The sequence below is a fragment of the Muscardinus avellanarius genome (genome assembly GCF_963383645.1).
Source record: "Muscardinus avellanarius genome assembly, chromosome: 14".
In the NCBI taxonomy this organism is placed as follows: Eukaryota; Metazoa; Chordata; class Mammalia; order Rodentia; family Gliridae; genus Muscardinus; species Muscardinus avellanarius.
This window is the reverse complement of record NC_137800.1, coordinates 2073383-2089951: the sequence shown is the minus strand read 5'-3', so window position 1 is coordinate 2089951 and position 16569 is coordinate 2073383. Positions and strand designations below refer to the sequence as shown.

The 16569-nt window shown below is 41.8% G+C and overlaps 1 protein-coding gene across 1 annotated transcript in view; it reads left to right on the top strand.

Annotated features, from left to right (window-relative positions):
• The window catches only part of CSMD1 (CUB and Sushi multiple domains 1), a gene marked incomplete at both ends in the record, with an annotated part of 1592168 nt that overhangs the window by 1270412 nt on the left and 305187 nt on the right, over positions 1-16569 (top strand). The window contains 4 exons of the mRNA XM_080710482.1: positions 4516-4698; positions 7005-7331; positions 8024-8218; positions 14912-15050. Of these exons, the coding sequence (XP_080566608.1) occupies positions 4516-4698; positions 7005-7331; positions 8024-8218; positions 14912-15050 (844 nt within the window). The remainder of the gene's footprint in view (positions 1-4515; positions 4699-7004; positions 7332-8023; positions 8219-14911; positions 15051-16569) is intronic.

The following is a 16569-nucleotide window of genomic DNA, read 5'->3' as shown; positions in this document are numbered from 1 at the left end:
CAGTAAAAATTTAAAATAATATAAAGGACTATTAATAATTTTAACATGTGTCAGTGTGGAGGCCACTCCTAGTTTCCACACCTCAGGGCTGCCCATGGAAACCAGCTCTCCCCCTTGGCTCGAGGGCTCGGCTGCCTTGACTGGGGCTGCCTTGTGCGACGGACGCCTCTTCATCCCTGAACATTGCATCTTTGCTGGAAGTAAATGACCACAGGAACCCCTGACCCCCAGCGAGAGAGGCAGAGGGACCGCTGCCAGCTTTCCTGACACTTGTCCAACTGCAATGGTTTAATTTCTGGAAACTTTCAAAGGTTTCCCTGATATCATAAACATAAAAATAGCATTGTTAATGCACAGCTTATTTTATTTAAAAAGCAGTTGGAAGCTGTGGTGTCACCAATGAATTAAGAAATGTCTAGGGTCCGCCGATGGCCACGGGATGGCGACCAGCCCCAGCACTCAAGGGGGTCTGCCATGAGAGTTCCACTGTCTTGTGCTCACAGCCTCCCTTTGAGGCAAAGGCGGAGGAGGGTATGACAGTTTAGGCTTGATGCCACTCAAGGGCTCATGGCGAGCACTGAGGCCCTGGAAACCATCCAGATGACCCAACTGCAGCCAGTGCCCCCAGGCCTAGCACCACCCACCCCCTACCCGCGCTCTTTCTTCTGATGACCCAGGCAGGGTCTCAGCTCACTCAGATGCTGCTCCTGGATCACAGGCCTGAATTAGGCCATTCCCACTTGGAAGCCCCGTACTTGGGAGGCTGAGACAGGAGGATCGCAGGTTTGAGGCTAGCCTGAGTAATTAGCAAGATCCTGTTTCAAAATTTAAAAAAATAAAATAAAAGTAAAAGAGCCGAGATTCAGCTCAGAGATAGAATGTGCCTGGGTTTAATCCCAAGTACCAAAATAATTATATAAATAAATAAATAAGATACAAAGAGGGCTGGGGAAAAACAAAAAAAAACAAAAATCAAAGACGGTTGAAGATGTAGCTGGGAGATAGAACTGCACTGGGTTCTATCCCCAGTACAAAATAAATTCATGAGTAAAATCAGGTGAATCCATCCCTATCTCAGCTCCGGGAAAGCTCAGCAATTCAGCTCCAAGGCCTGTCCCTAGTGCGGAGCATTCTGCTTCTCCTCAGGCTCCTTGAGTCAGAAGTAAAATCATTGCTCCCGATAGCCGGTCGTGGAGCAGCCCCCACCGCCCCAGGTGGGCAGTGCCCAGCAGGGACCCTACACTGGACTCCTCGGTGGACGTCGGCTCTTCTGCCACAGAAAGCGGCTGTGACTGCACCTGCTGGCTGAGCATCCTCTTCCTCTGAAATGAGAAGCCGGCTCCACTCCAATGTTCCCAGACACTCAGCAGTCGTTTCTCTGTCCACGCGGAATTTGCTGAGTGAAGATCAGTTTCTGAGTACGAGTTCCACATGAACACGGAGCCACCACGAGATCCAGTGCTGAGTCACTTCTGCAAATATTACAAGAAGTACACTTTGACTCGAACACGGTCAGGATGCAGCCTCAGTCCACGCCCAGCTGCTGTAACAGGATACCCAAACCTGATGACTTACAAAGCACAGAGGTTTATTTGGCCCCTTGGTGCAGGAAGCTGGGCATCCCAAGGTCAGACCTGTGGTGCAGGTGGCCACATGCACAGAAGCCAAGACTCTTGGCAGGCCTGCCTTGTCAGCAGCTCACCCTCATGCCGACTGGCTCAGTCCCAGGATCACCGCTGAGCCCCCTCATGACCTAATGGCCTCTTCAAGAACCGTCCACCTCCCCCTTCATTATATGGGGACCGTATTTTATTTTATTTTATTTTATTTATTTTATTTATTTTTGCAGGTCTGGAGATGGAACCCAAGGGCATTCACCCTCGAGGTACACCTCCTGCCCTATTTTTTATTCTTTATTTTGAAACAGCGTCTCAGTAAGTCACAGAGGGCCTCACTAAGTAGCTGAGGCTGGCCGCAAACCACGATCCTCTGGTCTCAGCCTCCTGGATGACAAGAACGCGCCACCACGCCCGGCTTGGAGGACCATATTTTAGAGGGTGTTTTGAAGGAACAAGCTATACTCAAAGCATAGCCATTGCTAACAAGACATATGGCAGAATTAGCCATCGGCTTCCACAAGATGATAAAGTGCAAGCCTGTGAAGAATTTCAGAAAAAAGGCCCATAGGCAGTCACAGGAGTGATCAAATAAATAAATATACCTGAAGACCAAGACAAAAACAAAAGGCTGCAAAGGGTTATTCTGGGCTGTGTGCTCATAGGGACAGCTTGCGCTCAGTGGACCGCTCTTCGCCTGACTCTGCTATCCTTACCCTTGCAGTATAACATTTTAAACTCAAACCCTGATAGGAAAGGCCCATCACCTTCTTCCAACATCACTCAGCAGAGGCAGGAAGCCTGGATGATGGCTGGCCCGCCCCTCGCTGAGCACCTCTGCCTGCCCTGTCTCAAGCCTGGGGCCATGCTGTCTTCTCAGAAAGGAGACCAGGGTCTTCCTCTTTCTTTCTCCATCCATCTCTCCAAGCCCCTCTGCACTCCTTCCTATCTTCCATCCTCATTAGAACCACATCTGTCCAGAAGATCCTAGTCTCATATTGGGCGGTGGTAATCTCACATATGGGCATATATCAATGGAAGTGTTTCCTTGATTAATTTTCGACTCCTCTCCCCTCGCCAGACCACCTCCCCCGTGCCACTGGAGTTTCTCCCGCATCACCTAAAGTCCCTCTGGTATCTTGATCACTCCCCAGCTCCTGAACATGAAAGAGAATCTATGATTATTCACTCTCTGTGATGAGCCAATGTAACTTAACAAAATGTGTTCCAGTCCTTCCATCTTCTTTAAAATAACATTGTTTTGTTCTTTATTGATGAGTAAAATTCCATGGTCTGTATAGCCCATCACTTTGTATTCAGTCATCTGTTAATAGACACCTAAGTTGGTTCCATAGTTTGACTACTACAAATTGTGCCACTATAAACATGGATATATATATGTATTACTAAAATATTCTGCTTTCAATCCCTTTCAAAAGATACTCAAGAGTGGTATAGCTGGAGGCTATGGTGGATCCATTCCCAGTTTTCTGAAGAATACTCACACTGGTCTTCATAGTGGCTGCACTAATTTGTAATCCTGCCAGCAGCATAGGAGAGTTCCTGTTCCCCCACCGCCTCAGCAGCACTTGCTGTTTGAATTCTTTCTAACTGCCATTTTGTTTGGGGTTAGATAGAACCTCGGTGTAGTTTTCATAGGCTTCTCCCTGATTACTAAAGCTATTGGACATTTTTTCACACACGTATCGGTCATTTGTATTTCTTCTTTTGTGAAGTGTCCGTTTAGTTCGATTGCCCTTTTCTTGAGAAGAGCTGGCAGAGATCTCCGCTTTGTAGGCTCCCTCTTTAGACTCTCGGGGGTGTACTTTGATAAGCAGAAACTTTTTAGGTGAATGCCATTCCATGTGTTAGTTCTTGTCAGAAGCCTGTGTTAGTGAACCCATTCTGTGTCGTTAACAGGGAGCCAGAGTGAGTCTGAAAGGTCCGACCGGGCCCGGTGCACTCTCGGCCCTTTTTATTACACTGATTTCTTCATGAAAGAGTTTTAATGAGTTTCAATTTATACGTTTCCTTTTCATCTGGAGACCATAAATATATTCATTCTGTTTTATAAATGAGTCTTAACATTCATTTAAAGAGAGGGCTAGTCAGTCAAGTAGACCTCATTGGTTTAAAATATTCAGAAAGGAATTAACAGTCTTATTTGCATTGTTTATAATGAAAATCATATAGATTTTAAAAATAGTGTTTACATTTTAGTGGCAGAAGTCATGGAGAAAAGACTGGAGTATAGAAAATGCATGTATTGAAAATTATTGATGTCGTCAGCTCCTCTGTGTGGCCACCTGTATTCCTCAGACAATCAGTTAAATACCTTCCTCTCAGGCTGAGCGTGGTGGCTTATGCCTGCAATACCAATACTTGGGAGGCTAAAGCAGGGGGATCACAGTTTTGAGAACAGCCTCAGCAAGTACTGAGACTCTCATCAACCCGTGAAACTGTTTCAAAATAAAAAAATAAAATAAAATAAAGCTGGGGTGTAATGTGGATGCAGAAGTCCACTGGGTTCAAACCCCAGTGTCTGTCTGTCTGTGTGTCTGCCTCTCTATATATGTATTTCTCTTTCTCTCTCTCTCTCTCTCTCTCTCTCTCTCTCTCTCTCTCTCTCTCTCTCTCTCTCTCTCTCACACACACACACACACACACACACAATATACTTTTCTCTCAAGTTCAAGTTATAACATTTTTCTGGCCCTGTAATTCAATGGTAGATAAATTATCTTATTGTTCTTGTTTATAAAAGTGATATATTGACCAGTAAAAAAAAGGTGTTAACTTGTGCTACTTTGACCAGCAAAGAGAAGCGCAGAAGGTGTGGGGCTAGCAATGTCCTTTGTGTATATTATTTTAATGGTTCCTTGTCTCTTGGCATTTTCAGAAATTGAGAAGGGAGGATGTGGCGACCCTGGAATCCCAGCGTACGGGCGGCGCACGGGCAGCAGCTTCCTCCACGGGGACACGCTCACATTCGAGTGCCAGGCTGCCTTCGAGCTGGTTGGGGAGAGAGTCATCACGTGCCAGCAGAACAACCAGTGGTCTGGCAACAAGCCCAGCTGTGTGTGTGAGTGCTGGTCCTCTGGCTGTGGTGGCCACAGGGGCTGGAAAGGGCGTGGCTCTGCACCATCCAGGCAGCTCCAGAAATGTCTCAGGCATGCTCCCTCCAGAAACACGCAGGGCTTTCTCAGACACCAGCCTCCTGCTTCCCCAGTTATACTCACTCCGGATTTTATAATGCCTGCTAGGTGAAGTGGGGCTGAGTGTTTTCTAGTTGCAAGTATCTACCATATACCATGTGGCCTTCAGGAGTGTACAAGGAGATATCAAGTTGGACACCCATGCCGTGATGGAGCCTATGACCAGATACTTGTGCTTGTCAGCTTTCCTTTGCTGGGAAAAATATTTGAGAAAAATCACATCCACAGATGAAACGGTCTGAAGGTTCCTGTCCCTGGTGGGCTGGCTACGTTGCTATGGGGCTCAAGCAAGGCCTACAGTCATGGTGGCTGCAGCATGGGTGCAGGAGGTTTCTGCCCTCTTGGCAGCAAAGAAGCAGAGACAGGTGGGGGGGATTTGAGGAGAGAGGAGAGGAAAATAAGGGGAGTAGAAGGAGAAAAACACAGGAGAAGGAGAGAGAGAGAGAGAGAGAGAGAGAGAGAGAGAGAGAGAGAGAGAAGGAGAGAAGGGAAAAGAAAGGTACAGGGACAAAATATAGTCTTCAGTATTGTAGTCACACCACCCATCACCCACCTTCTCCAAGTTGGCCCCACCGCCTAGTGATTCCATCACTCCCATCCGTCTCACAGGCATCTTGGGGAGGACTCAGGATCCAAATTGCACTGGTGATGCTGGACAGAACTTGAACACAAGTCAGCGGCTAGTGTGAGCCCAGTAGTACTGAAGGTTTCGAATTCACTTGAGAGCTGCCTGCTTCCTCAGGAGCATAGTATTTTAGCCAGCAGCAAAATTGTAAAATTTAAAGTTAGTAAATAAATGTAAATAAATGTTATAATACTTTTTCAGCAACGTGTGGAAAGAGTCTGTGGTGTCCCATGGAGTAAGAAACAAAACCACATCTAGGGATGTGGTGTGCACACCTGTAGCCCCAGCTCCCAGGAGGCTGAGACAGGTAGATCACAGTTTTGAGGACAGCCTCAGTATGTAGGATACTTTTGACAACCCAGTGGACTCTGATTCAAATTAAAAAAAAATAAATAAATCAATGAAATGGGAGTATAGCTCAGCAATAAAATACACCAAGTTCAGTCCCCAGTATCACACACATTATAACGAAGCAAAACCACACCCTAGAAAGAGTCTCAACAGTCGATCCCCAAAGAAAATACATGCAGGTGTGATTTTTTTTTTTTTTTTTGATGGTACTGGGGTTCCTGGAAACCCTTCTACCTCTGGGCTACACTCCCAGACCACGCCCAGCTAAAGTACACATTCTTAAAAGTAAATTTTCTAAGAGATTTGTATGTTATCCAACTATGATGTGATCTTACTTCCTCAGTTTATTATTTACTAATTTACCCCAAAATATTAAATAATGTGAAAAGATACTTTAACAGAAAATATTAAATATAAAAGATTTATTACAACCAAACCGACGGCAGTGTCCCTATGACATAGATACATCTTTGCATTTTAATATTACTCCACTGGAGGCAGAAAATTGTAAGTGGAGGTTATAATATTTAGCATATATTTGGGGGAAAGGTACTAAAGATTTAACATGAGACTCTGAACCACACCCCCAGCCCTATTTTATCTTTTATTTTGAGACAGGGTCTTGCTAATTTGTTGGGGCTATCACTAAGTTGCTGAGACTGACCTTGAACCTGAGATCTTCCTATCTTAGCCTCCCAAGTACTAAAATTACAGACCTACATCACCACCCCTCTGTAATATAAGATTGGCAGTGTGTGTGAATGTTACTGAGAATTAAACCTAGAGGCGTTCTACCTCTGAGCTACATCCTCCAGCCCTTTTTAATTTTTAATTGAAACAGGGTCTAAGTTGCTGAGGGCCTTCCTAAATTGTTGAGTCGAACCATGAACTTGTGGTTTTTCTGTGTTAGCCTCCTAAATACTAGAATTACAAACATATACCACCACGGCTGGTAGTAGCATATATTTTCAACAATCTTGATAGTATTATTTTTAAATCAAAGCCTATATTCAATTATGAATTGTCTCTGTCTGTGCTATCTTAGACAATTAGATACTTTATTTGCAGTTTGGCAAAGAGAAAGTGTTGTGTTCCAGAATTAGTATTTCTACACTAGTTGGACCTTCCTAGCCACCTGCAGGTGTGGTTGCTAGGGTCTGTGCGAAACCATATGAAAATGTACCAATTTCTCCACAGTTTCCTGTTTCTTCAACTTCACGGCATCATCTGGAATTATTCTCTCGCCAAATTACCCAGAGGAATATGGCAACAACATGAACTGTGTTTGGCTGATTATATCTGAGCCAGGAAGCAGAATTCATCTCATCTTTAACGATTTTGATGTGGAGCCTCAGTTTGACTTTCTTGCAGTCAAAGATGATGGAATTTCAGATATAACTGTCCTTGGTACTTTTTCGGGAAATGAAGTCCCTGCTCAGCTGGCCAGCAGCGGACACATAGTGCGCCTGGAATTTCAGTCTGATCACTCCACCACCGGCAGGGGCTTCAACATCACCTACACCAGTAAGTGAGCTGCACAAACCCAGCCCTTGTCCCATTCTGCGCACACACATGGGAACTTGGAGATCTAGCTGAGCCTCAGAAGTCATATACTCATTATTATAGGACCAAGAGTATCAAAATTACGTAACATTATACTGCTAACCAAGACAACAAGAGGCTTTATTGTGTTGGGTTAGTGTCTTGGTCACGCTGGGAGGAGAAGGTAGATCTTCCCATGCCTTTTTTCTCTCCTCGTGTTTTTATCCATCTCCTTTTCATCTGTCCATTCATTCTTTTAACTATCATTCATCTATTTGTGTATCCTTTCTTCTGTCCATCAGTCTTTCCATAGCTACTTTAACCATCCATCCATCCCTCCATCCATCCTTCCATTTGTCAGTCCACACATACATCCATCTGTTTCTCCTTCCTTCCATCATCTATCCATCTGTCTATCCATCCATCCTTCATTCTTTCCATTTCTTTGTCTATCCATCTATTTATTTCTCAGTGCATAGAAAAAGTGTTTTACAAACTTGAAGTTTCTTTCTGTCTTAGATATTAATACATGTTGATTTCATGTATTAATCTTTAGACAGCATAACTAAACTTCGTGAAGATAATTGCTTCCTATATAGGTTCTGTTTCCTTCTTGAAAGCATTGTAATTGTTACTGAGGCACCTTCACTCTATTTTTATTTTTTCCTTTTCAGCATTTGGTCAAAACGAGTGCCATGACCCCGGCATTCCCATCAACGGGCGGCGCTTTGGGGACCGATTTCTACTTGGCAGCTCTGTTTCTTTCCACTGTGACGATGGCTTTGTCAAAACTCAGGGGTCTGAGTCCATCACCTGCATCCTGCAGGACGGGAATGTGGTGTGGAGCTCCACAGTGCCTCGGTGTGAAGGTGAGCCCCCTGCCCGTGCACCCACAGCCACACTGCCCCAGCTAGCCTCCTGCCCGTGCACCCACAGCCACACTGCCCCAGCTAGCCTCCTGCCCGTGCACCCACAGCCACACTGCCCCAGCTCGCCTCCTAGGCTGACGTGGCAAAGAACTGCAAAAGGGGCTCGTGCAGAGGAAATGTCTTCTCACATTCCAGGGGCCTGAGGGGCCGAGACCAAGGCTTTAGCCCCTCTGAAGGCTGGGAGAGCACATCCCAGGCCTTTCCCCAAGCTCCTGGTGGCCCTGGGTTTGTGGAAGCACCTGTGTGTGTCTCTGCCTGAGACTGACACACTGCTCTCCTTGGATATTCATTCAGTTACCAGCTCAAATTCACCTATTTATTTATTTATTTATTTATTTATTTATTTATCTATCTATCTATTTTGGAGTACTGGAGATGGAACCCAGGAACATTCTACCTCTTAGCAACACCTCCGGCCCTATTTATTGTTCTTCATTTTGAAATAGGGTCTCACTGAGTTGCAAAGGGCCTCACTACGTTGCTGAGGCTGTCCACGAACTGTGATCCTCCTGTCTCAGCCCCCAAATGCAGAGATTATTAGTGTGAGCCACCACACTTGGCTTAAATTTCACCTTTTTAAAGGACACAGTCATGGTGGGCTAGGGGTCCCTCTCCTTCTGTAATGCCTTATCTAACTTAACTGGTTACCTCTGCTTGACGCCATCTCAAAATGTAATCATAATCCATAATCGGAGGTTCTGAGAGTAAGACTTCAATGTACAAATAGAAGGCACAGTTCAACTCATAACAACAACATGGCTTTTAGTTAACTATTTTGTTTCTTTTATCGTAGCTAGTCTAGATACTACTTAATTTTTTTCCTTGTATTTCTTCTCTGGTTACCTTGAAATAATATCAAAGATGGGAAATTAAGGGGAAAGATCATCTCCACTAGTCACTGGTTTTGAAATGATTACTTTGGAACCAGTCTTCATCTCCATTCCTGTTTCCCCCAGTACTTGTGAAGCTGACGCAGCAATGGAGGTTCAAAGCCAGCATGAACTAATTTAGCACGACCTTGCTTCAAACTCAAAAATGAAAAAGAAACAACGCAGGGTGTAGCTCACAGATAGAACAACCCCAGGTTCCATCCCTAGTACAAAAATGTAAAAAATGTTTACTTAGAATAAATACATTTCCTATTGTAACTGTCCACTACAAATGAGTAAAGCAACTTTTATAAAACCTACCCCAGGCTGGGCGTGGTGGCGCACGCTTGTAATCCCCACGCTTGGGAGGCAGAGACAGGGGGATCACGCAGGTTCGAAGCCAGCCGTGCTGGCTTAAGAGACCCTGTTTCCAAAAATAAAAATATAAAAATAGGTCTGGGAGTGTAGACTGGAGGTAGAAAAGCTTCCAGGAACCCCAGTACTACAAATAAATAAATAAATAATAAATAAATAAATAAATAAATAAATATAACTATAAATAAATAAAAATAAAACCTATCTCCAGTAAATATCTAAGAAACCCACATTTAAAAACTAAATACTAAACTATGACTTTTAACTTAATAATTGCCAAAATGTTATATGTGTTATTCAAAGTAAGTAAGTAAGCAAGTAAATAAATAAATAAATAAATAAATATCCGGTTTCCCATGGGAAGTTCTCGCTCACGGGATGAATTGAAACTCACTGGTAATCATGTTTAAGCGCTACTAGCCACATGTGAGGCCTGGGCAATTTTATGAAAAAAACATTTAAAGTAAACAGTCCTCCTGCCTGTGCTCATCAGGCCATAGTTCAAGCTACCACTGTGTCCTTTACCCCTGACAGGCTGTTTACAGAGGCCATGACACCTGCTGGAAAGCAGGGCCTCTGCAAGGGGTGGGCAAGGGCAGGGCACGCAGGACTGGCAGCCAGCATACCGGAGGCTGAGAGAAGAGGGAAGGCTAGTCTGTGTGTGGGCCCAGAGAGTCTGCCATTCTTCACCTGGGGGAAGTTAGATGCAGCACCCAGCTATGGGCTGGTGACAAAGAAAACCTGTTGCAGGAAGGAATATTTATTGTCAACAAGTTTGAAGGTTTTCCTGCTCTGAGAAACCCAATTACTGAGTGCAAATGAGTCTAGAAAAAGCAGGTAGATCCACCCCAATTGTATGGCTAAGTAGATGCCCCAATCAAGGCACCTGCTGGAAAACAACAGCAGCAGCAGCAGCAGCAACAACAACAACAACAAGCCAGCTTCTGGGAGATCGACAAGGGAGAGCACCCACCAGTGAGCGAGGCACATGGGCAGGAAGCTGACTCAGCAGACACACAAAGGAGCTGCATGTCCCTTGAACAGCACTCACGGTTACGATTGTCCTACAGGATTGGCTTTTAAAATTAGTTTTAGCTGAATGAGGTGGTGGACACTTGTGATCCCAGTGCTTGAGAGGCCGAGACAGCCTTGCATTCAGCCTCAGCAACTTAGTGAGGCCCTGTTTCCAAATAAAAAATAAAATAGGGCTGGGGGAATAGCACACAAGTAGAATACCCCAGGATTCCTTCCCTAATACTACACACACCCCAAATATAGAATTGGCCACAAAGTAAAATTTAACAAAAAAAAATTGTTGACTATAGTACTGATCATATCCTGATTAAACTGCTAGTATATAATAAAAATAGAACAAGCAAATATCTAAAAATCCCAAAGTACACTCAATGAATTGTGTACTAGAGATAGATTGAGACTCTACCTCCTACACTACATGGAAACCCTGTGATGCATAAAATCTTGTGCTGGAAAAAACTGTTCTATGGAGAATAAGAAAGGGCAGCAGAAGTCCTGAGAGAATGCAGGATGCGCAGGCCTCCCCCACAGAGAAAAAGACTAAGGTCCAAAGAATCTGGTCCTAGAATTAAAAAGGTACAAAACCCAGCCTGAGCAGTGCCTCATACCTGCAAATCCTAGTGTTTGGGAGGCTGAGACAGGAGGTTGTAAGTTCCAGTGACCACCCTCAGCAACTCAGCAAGACCCTGTTTCAAAAGAAGGAACACTGGGGATGTCACTGGAGGTAGAGTATCCCTGGTATAATAAGTAAATAAATAAATAAATAAATAGCAATAAAATAGATACCAAATAGACCAAAATAAATTAAAATATTGCACTAATAAAAAGCAAAGGTTAGAAAGAGTAATTCAAAGCAAATGTGAGCTCTTTGTCAGTATTAGATAAAAACACACCCTTTGTGATTGATTCTAACAAAAGAAGCCAGAAGAAGGAGAAAGCTACATATTTTTAGAGATACAAAAGAGAAGTGGTCATTACTGCAAAATAAGAGACTTTATGTAAAGAATGAAAGTCTCACAACAAAGCCTGTTCTTTAAAATGTGAGCTGTTCATGCTGGCAGAATTCACTGGACACCAGTCACCCCAGTGACCCCATGATGTGGCTTGTGGACGGTGGTTTCTGGGCTAAAGATTTTTCCTGTGTGTTTTTTATGCCTCTAAGCTGCTTGAATTCTTCAGCACAGCTTTGTGATGTTTATAAAAATCCAAATTATTATGAGAAAAAATAATTGTGCATGGATACATCATCGACTCTAGGGCAACAAACTTAATAGCCATAGAACACTGGTAATTTCTAAGAAAACTTGAAGAACCAAAAGTGACCCAAATAAAAAATGAGAAATATAAATGGCTTGCTATAAAAATATTTGAAGAAGATTAAGTATTGAATATGGAAAAAGACACAAGGAACACACAGGTATATAAGGCCTAGAGAATTTTAACCTTATGAAAACTCAAATGATAACAGAAAAGACGGGCTTCTGAGGTAACATTTTAAGAAGCCAGTATTAATTTATTATAATTTAGGCATATTTATTAGTGCCTATAGCTTTAGAGAAAAAAATATATAAGTAACTAAGAGGAGGTCATTGTAGATATATAATATCAGAGAATTTATCAGTGTAACGTAAATTGCCAATACTCAAAGGATAATTTGTATTTTTTAAGAACCCATTGATGTATTTGACTTTTCTGTTACTTGCTGTTGAATGTGAAGTTCCCTGGCATCTTTGGACTACTCCTGACCTCTTCCAAGTAGAATGCGTCTTCTGGGCCATGGGGGGTTTGAGGGAACGTGCCATGGTTCCTGGCCGGTTAGGTGTGAGTGACGGTGAGGACCTCGGCTTCCGGCCCAGGACCTTCGATTGCCCGGCCAGGCTTTTTGTGTCTGCAGAGTGATCTGAGGAGCCAGAGGCCTGGACCTGGTGCCTGAGTAAATGTTCCCTTCCTTGCAGGGGCTCAAACTGTGTGGCAGTTCCTTACCCCAGAACAGCCTGCTCAAGACCATCCTGTGAGCCGGGGAGTGTCCCTTATGCTTTGAGCATGAACTTTGTTTCTTCAGGATACACTGATCCCTGTTCTAAAGTGCTGTGTATTATAAAACAGGGTGCAAAGGACCCTGTGAATAAGATAATAGATAACTTAAGCTTATCCCCCAAAATAAAAAATTCAAACTTCAAATAAATTCTTTATTAAAATAAAGGAAGCTTTTGGTTTTGTATTTATGTGAAAAGTAATTCATCATGCTGATGTACAAAGATCTCATGTAAGATGTTTCAAATTATGTATTAGCCGCACACTTTTCACTTATAGTAATTTTGAGTAATTAATTCAACTTGAAATAAGTAAAATTAATATATTTTATTTTGCTTAATTTGTATTAAAAATTAATTTGCTATAGAAGTCTCAGAAATATAAGAATTAGCCTGTGCAATGGCACATGCTGGTATACTCAGTACTTGGAAGACTGAGACAGGAGGATCACAAGTTTGAGGCCAGATTTGGAAGCATAATGAAACCCTCAGACACCTAGTGAGAACTTGTTTCTAAATAAAAAAAGTTGGGGGTATATCTCAAAGGTAGAACATCCTGGGTTCAATAACAAGATATCTGTTATATAACATACATATATGTATATATAAATTAAATTTTATGTAATATGCATTTATAAACATAGATGATTACATTGGTCAGATATGGTAATTTAAGAACTTAACTAGAATTTTTATATTAATTAGTAAAGGCAAGTTCCTTTAAAATAATGCGTAACGTTTTCTATAGAGAGTAATTTTATAAAAATGACTTGTACAATAATTTATAACCACAAAATTAGGGATACTTACTGAAATATGTATTACAGCTTATTTTGTAACAGAGCTATATGAAAAACTATCTCAGTGATATCCACTGTTAGTATATTTTTTCAATTTCTATCCTCTGAGTGAAATGTTAATTTCATTAAATTTAGATTATACTATGTGAGCAATTTTATGTAACCTTTTACCAAGAAGTTAATATTCTATGAAAAATATTTTTTTGTATCAACAAACTTTCAAAAGATTACTTCAAATTTATTTGTGACATTATAATTTATTGTCATATTTGTTCATATTTTTAAATGTTTGATTTGCTTTTGTTACGAATGAACCTACTAGCAGGCGTGGTAGCACATGCCTATAATCTCAATATTCTGTGGGTGAAATAGGAGAATCATAGGTTTGAGACTAGACTCAGCACTCTCAGTAACCCAGCAAGACCCTGTTTCAAAATAAAAAAATAAAATAGAGATGGGAGTGTAGTTCAGAGGTAGGATGCCCCTGGTTTTAATACCCAGTACCACCCAAAATAAGCAAATAAATAGATAAAATAAATACTACCATGATTATATCTTCAGATTTTTGTCAGGTTTTCCCTAGTATCAAAATCTGTACAAAATGCTAAAACTTTTTTCTTACTTCAGTACATGTCATCAAAAATGAAATATTAAAAATGTTATATATCTTAAACTGGATATAATTTTATATATTTGATATTTTTAGGTTCACAAAAAGGATTACTAATGACAAGGAACTTTGATAAAGAACATATAAAATCTGGAAAATTTCTTTCCAGATAGAAATATGTTCTTAATTATGGTAATAAACTTTGATATGCTATTTTTTAAAGGTTTCCATAGGTGCTAAATAAAAATGCATAGTCTCTTTGAGCAAGAGGCATCTACTTCTTAATCTTTCAAAATGGAGAATTTTCTACCTTTTCCTGATAATTACATATCATTGTTATGCAATGCTTCAAAAGGATAGGTGGTCTAGTTTTATGCTCGTCAAAGTTAAAACTTTTGTTTCTAATATGCATCAGCAATTGAGTACATCACGCATCACACATAGCAAATTATTTTAATAAAAGGAATACAACCGAAAGTAAATAAGACCACAGAGAGTTTTGCTCATATATTACAGTGTGTGTCAAAGTGAGATGGAAGGTAATTTTCATCATTAAAGTATGACTGTTGAATTCCAGATGTATGTAAGATAGAGATGACAGTGTTTGGACTTCATGGGAGTGTGGATTAACAAGAGTTTATCCACATAGGTATCATTCACAGAGAAAATTCTTTCATGGTACTATTAGAGGAAGATAACTTTGCTTTGAATTGATGTTAAGTACCCAGATATGGCATCTGTGGGGCTTGAATTCAGGAAAGGTACAGTTTCCTTAGGAACAAGTTTTGCTTGAGTACTCAAAAACATTAAGTCTGGGCACAGGAAAGCACGATGCGGGTTCTCTGGAGCGATTGCTTGGTCTTCTCGCCCTACTTTTAATCTGATCTGATGGACTGTGTATCTTCTTTCAGCACCGTGTGGTGGGCATCTGACGGCTTCAAGTGGGGTCATTTTGCCTCCTGGATGGCCAGGCTACTATAAAGATTCTTTGAACTGTGAATGGATCATTGAAGCAAAACCAGGACATTCTATCAAAATAACATTCGATAGGTAAGAAAATGTATTTGTCTTCACTTGAACCTAAAGCCCCATGTATATTCCATGTTTGGGTAAATAGATTTTCAAACTTGCAAGGATGACAATTCTCCACCAGCCCCTCAGCAGGACTTAGTAGGCAAGAAACAGCCACTGGACTGCGGGTTCTGAATAGTGTAGTATCCCAGGACAGAAGCACTTCATTATAATATTTCATTCTTCTAGTAATTTTCTAATAATACTATCAGCACAGAAGTTTTTAGTGCCAGCTATATTATCCTTGTTATTTTTTTATTGAATGTACTCATACTATTTATTTGCCTCTTTTGTATTATAATCTCTAGCAATATAATCCTTCAAAGCGAGGGTAAATAGCTTTGGACCAGCAACATCGAAGACAGGATTGCTGCAGAGAGCATTAATCATTTGGAAAAAATAGAATCTCTTTAAATATGCAGCAAATTACATTGGGTTTCCGATGAATTTTACACTTTCTGGTATGGGAAAGGAGGGCTGAATGAAGCTTATCATGATTCTCAACACTAAATTTAAGTAATTTAATGAAAATTGTGAATTTACTTTCTCACTTGGCAAAATCTATTAGCACTTGCCTTTCAGTTGCCTGAAGAAAAATACTTGTTTGGTTTTTCCCAATATGGCTTTTTCAATATTATTCAAGTGTGATATTTTGCCAAATCCCATTTGTAAGTACCTTATATTTCTGGTATTCCCAGTCATGAGTGGTATCTGCCCTTGCCGTGCCACCACATCTTTAAAGATGGACTGAATGATGCCATGTTAACCTTGATTTATGCCTGACATGCTAGGAAAGGCTGTGTTTGTGCAAACACCTTTAAAACTCCATGCCGCAGGTGTTGCTGAACCACGTGTGCCAGGTCACAAAACCATGAATGCATTTCGAGTGCAGTTTCTGAGATGTTCTGGAAATTGTGCAGTCTTGGTGTTTACACTTCATCAGTCCTAGATGCTACTCAGGAAAGAAGGCTATGAAACCTCCCTTGTAGATACAGCCTATGTGACCACGTTCACGCCTCCCTAGACTCCCAGCACCTGAACTCAAACCTCCAGGAAATGGACCATCAGAACCTGAACTCAAACCTCCAGGAAATGGACCATCAGGGCACATTTTAGAGTAGCAAAAACACCTCAGGCCCCACCCAATCCCAGGACCCCCGCTGGTAGCCTGTTCTTTTCTGGACCTTGATTCACCAATTATTTGGATTCCCCTTTATGGAAGAACAGGGTTCAGGGTGCCAGCTTAGTCACTTGCAAGACTGTGGTATGATTTTGCACTGGCAGTAAGCAATCAACTCTCAGCCTAATGGCAAGGAGACAGAGCCTTTGGTTTGAGTAGTTTCTCGTTGATGTCTGCAGCAAAACTGAGCCTTCTGCCTCCCTGCTTGTCTCCTTGCCCATCAGCAGCACCCAGGACTGCGCGCGGGGTAATGGCGTGGGCTGCAGCATAGAGAGCCATTGGCTCAAGGGCCCTGAGTGAGTCAGAGGCTTAAGAGGA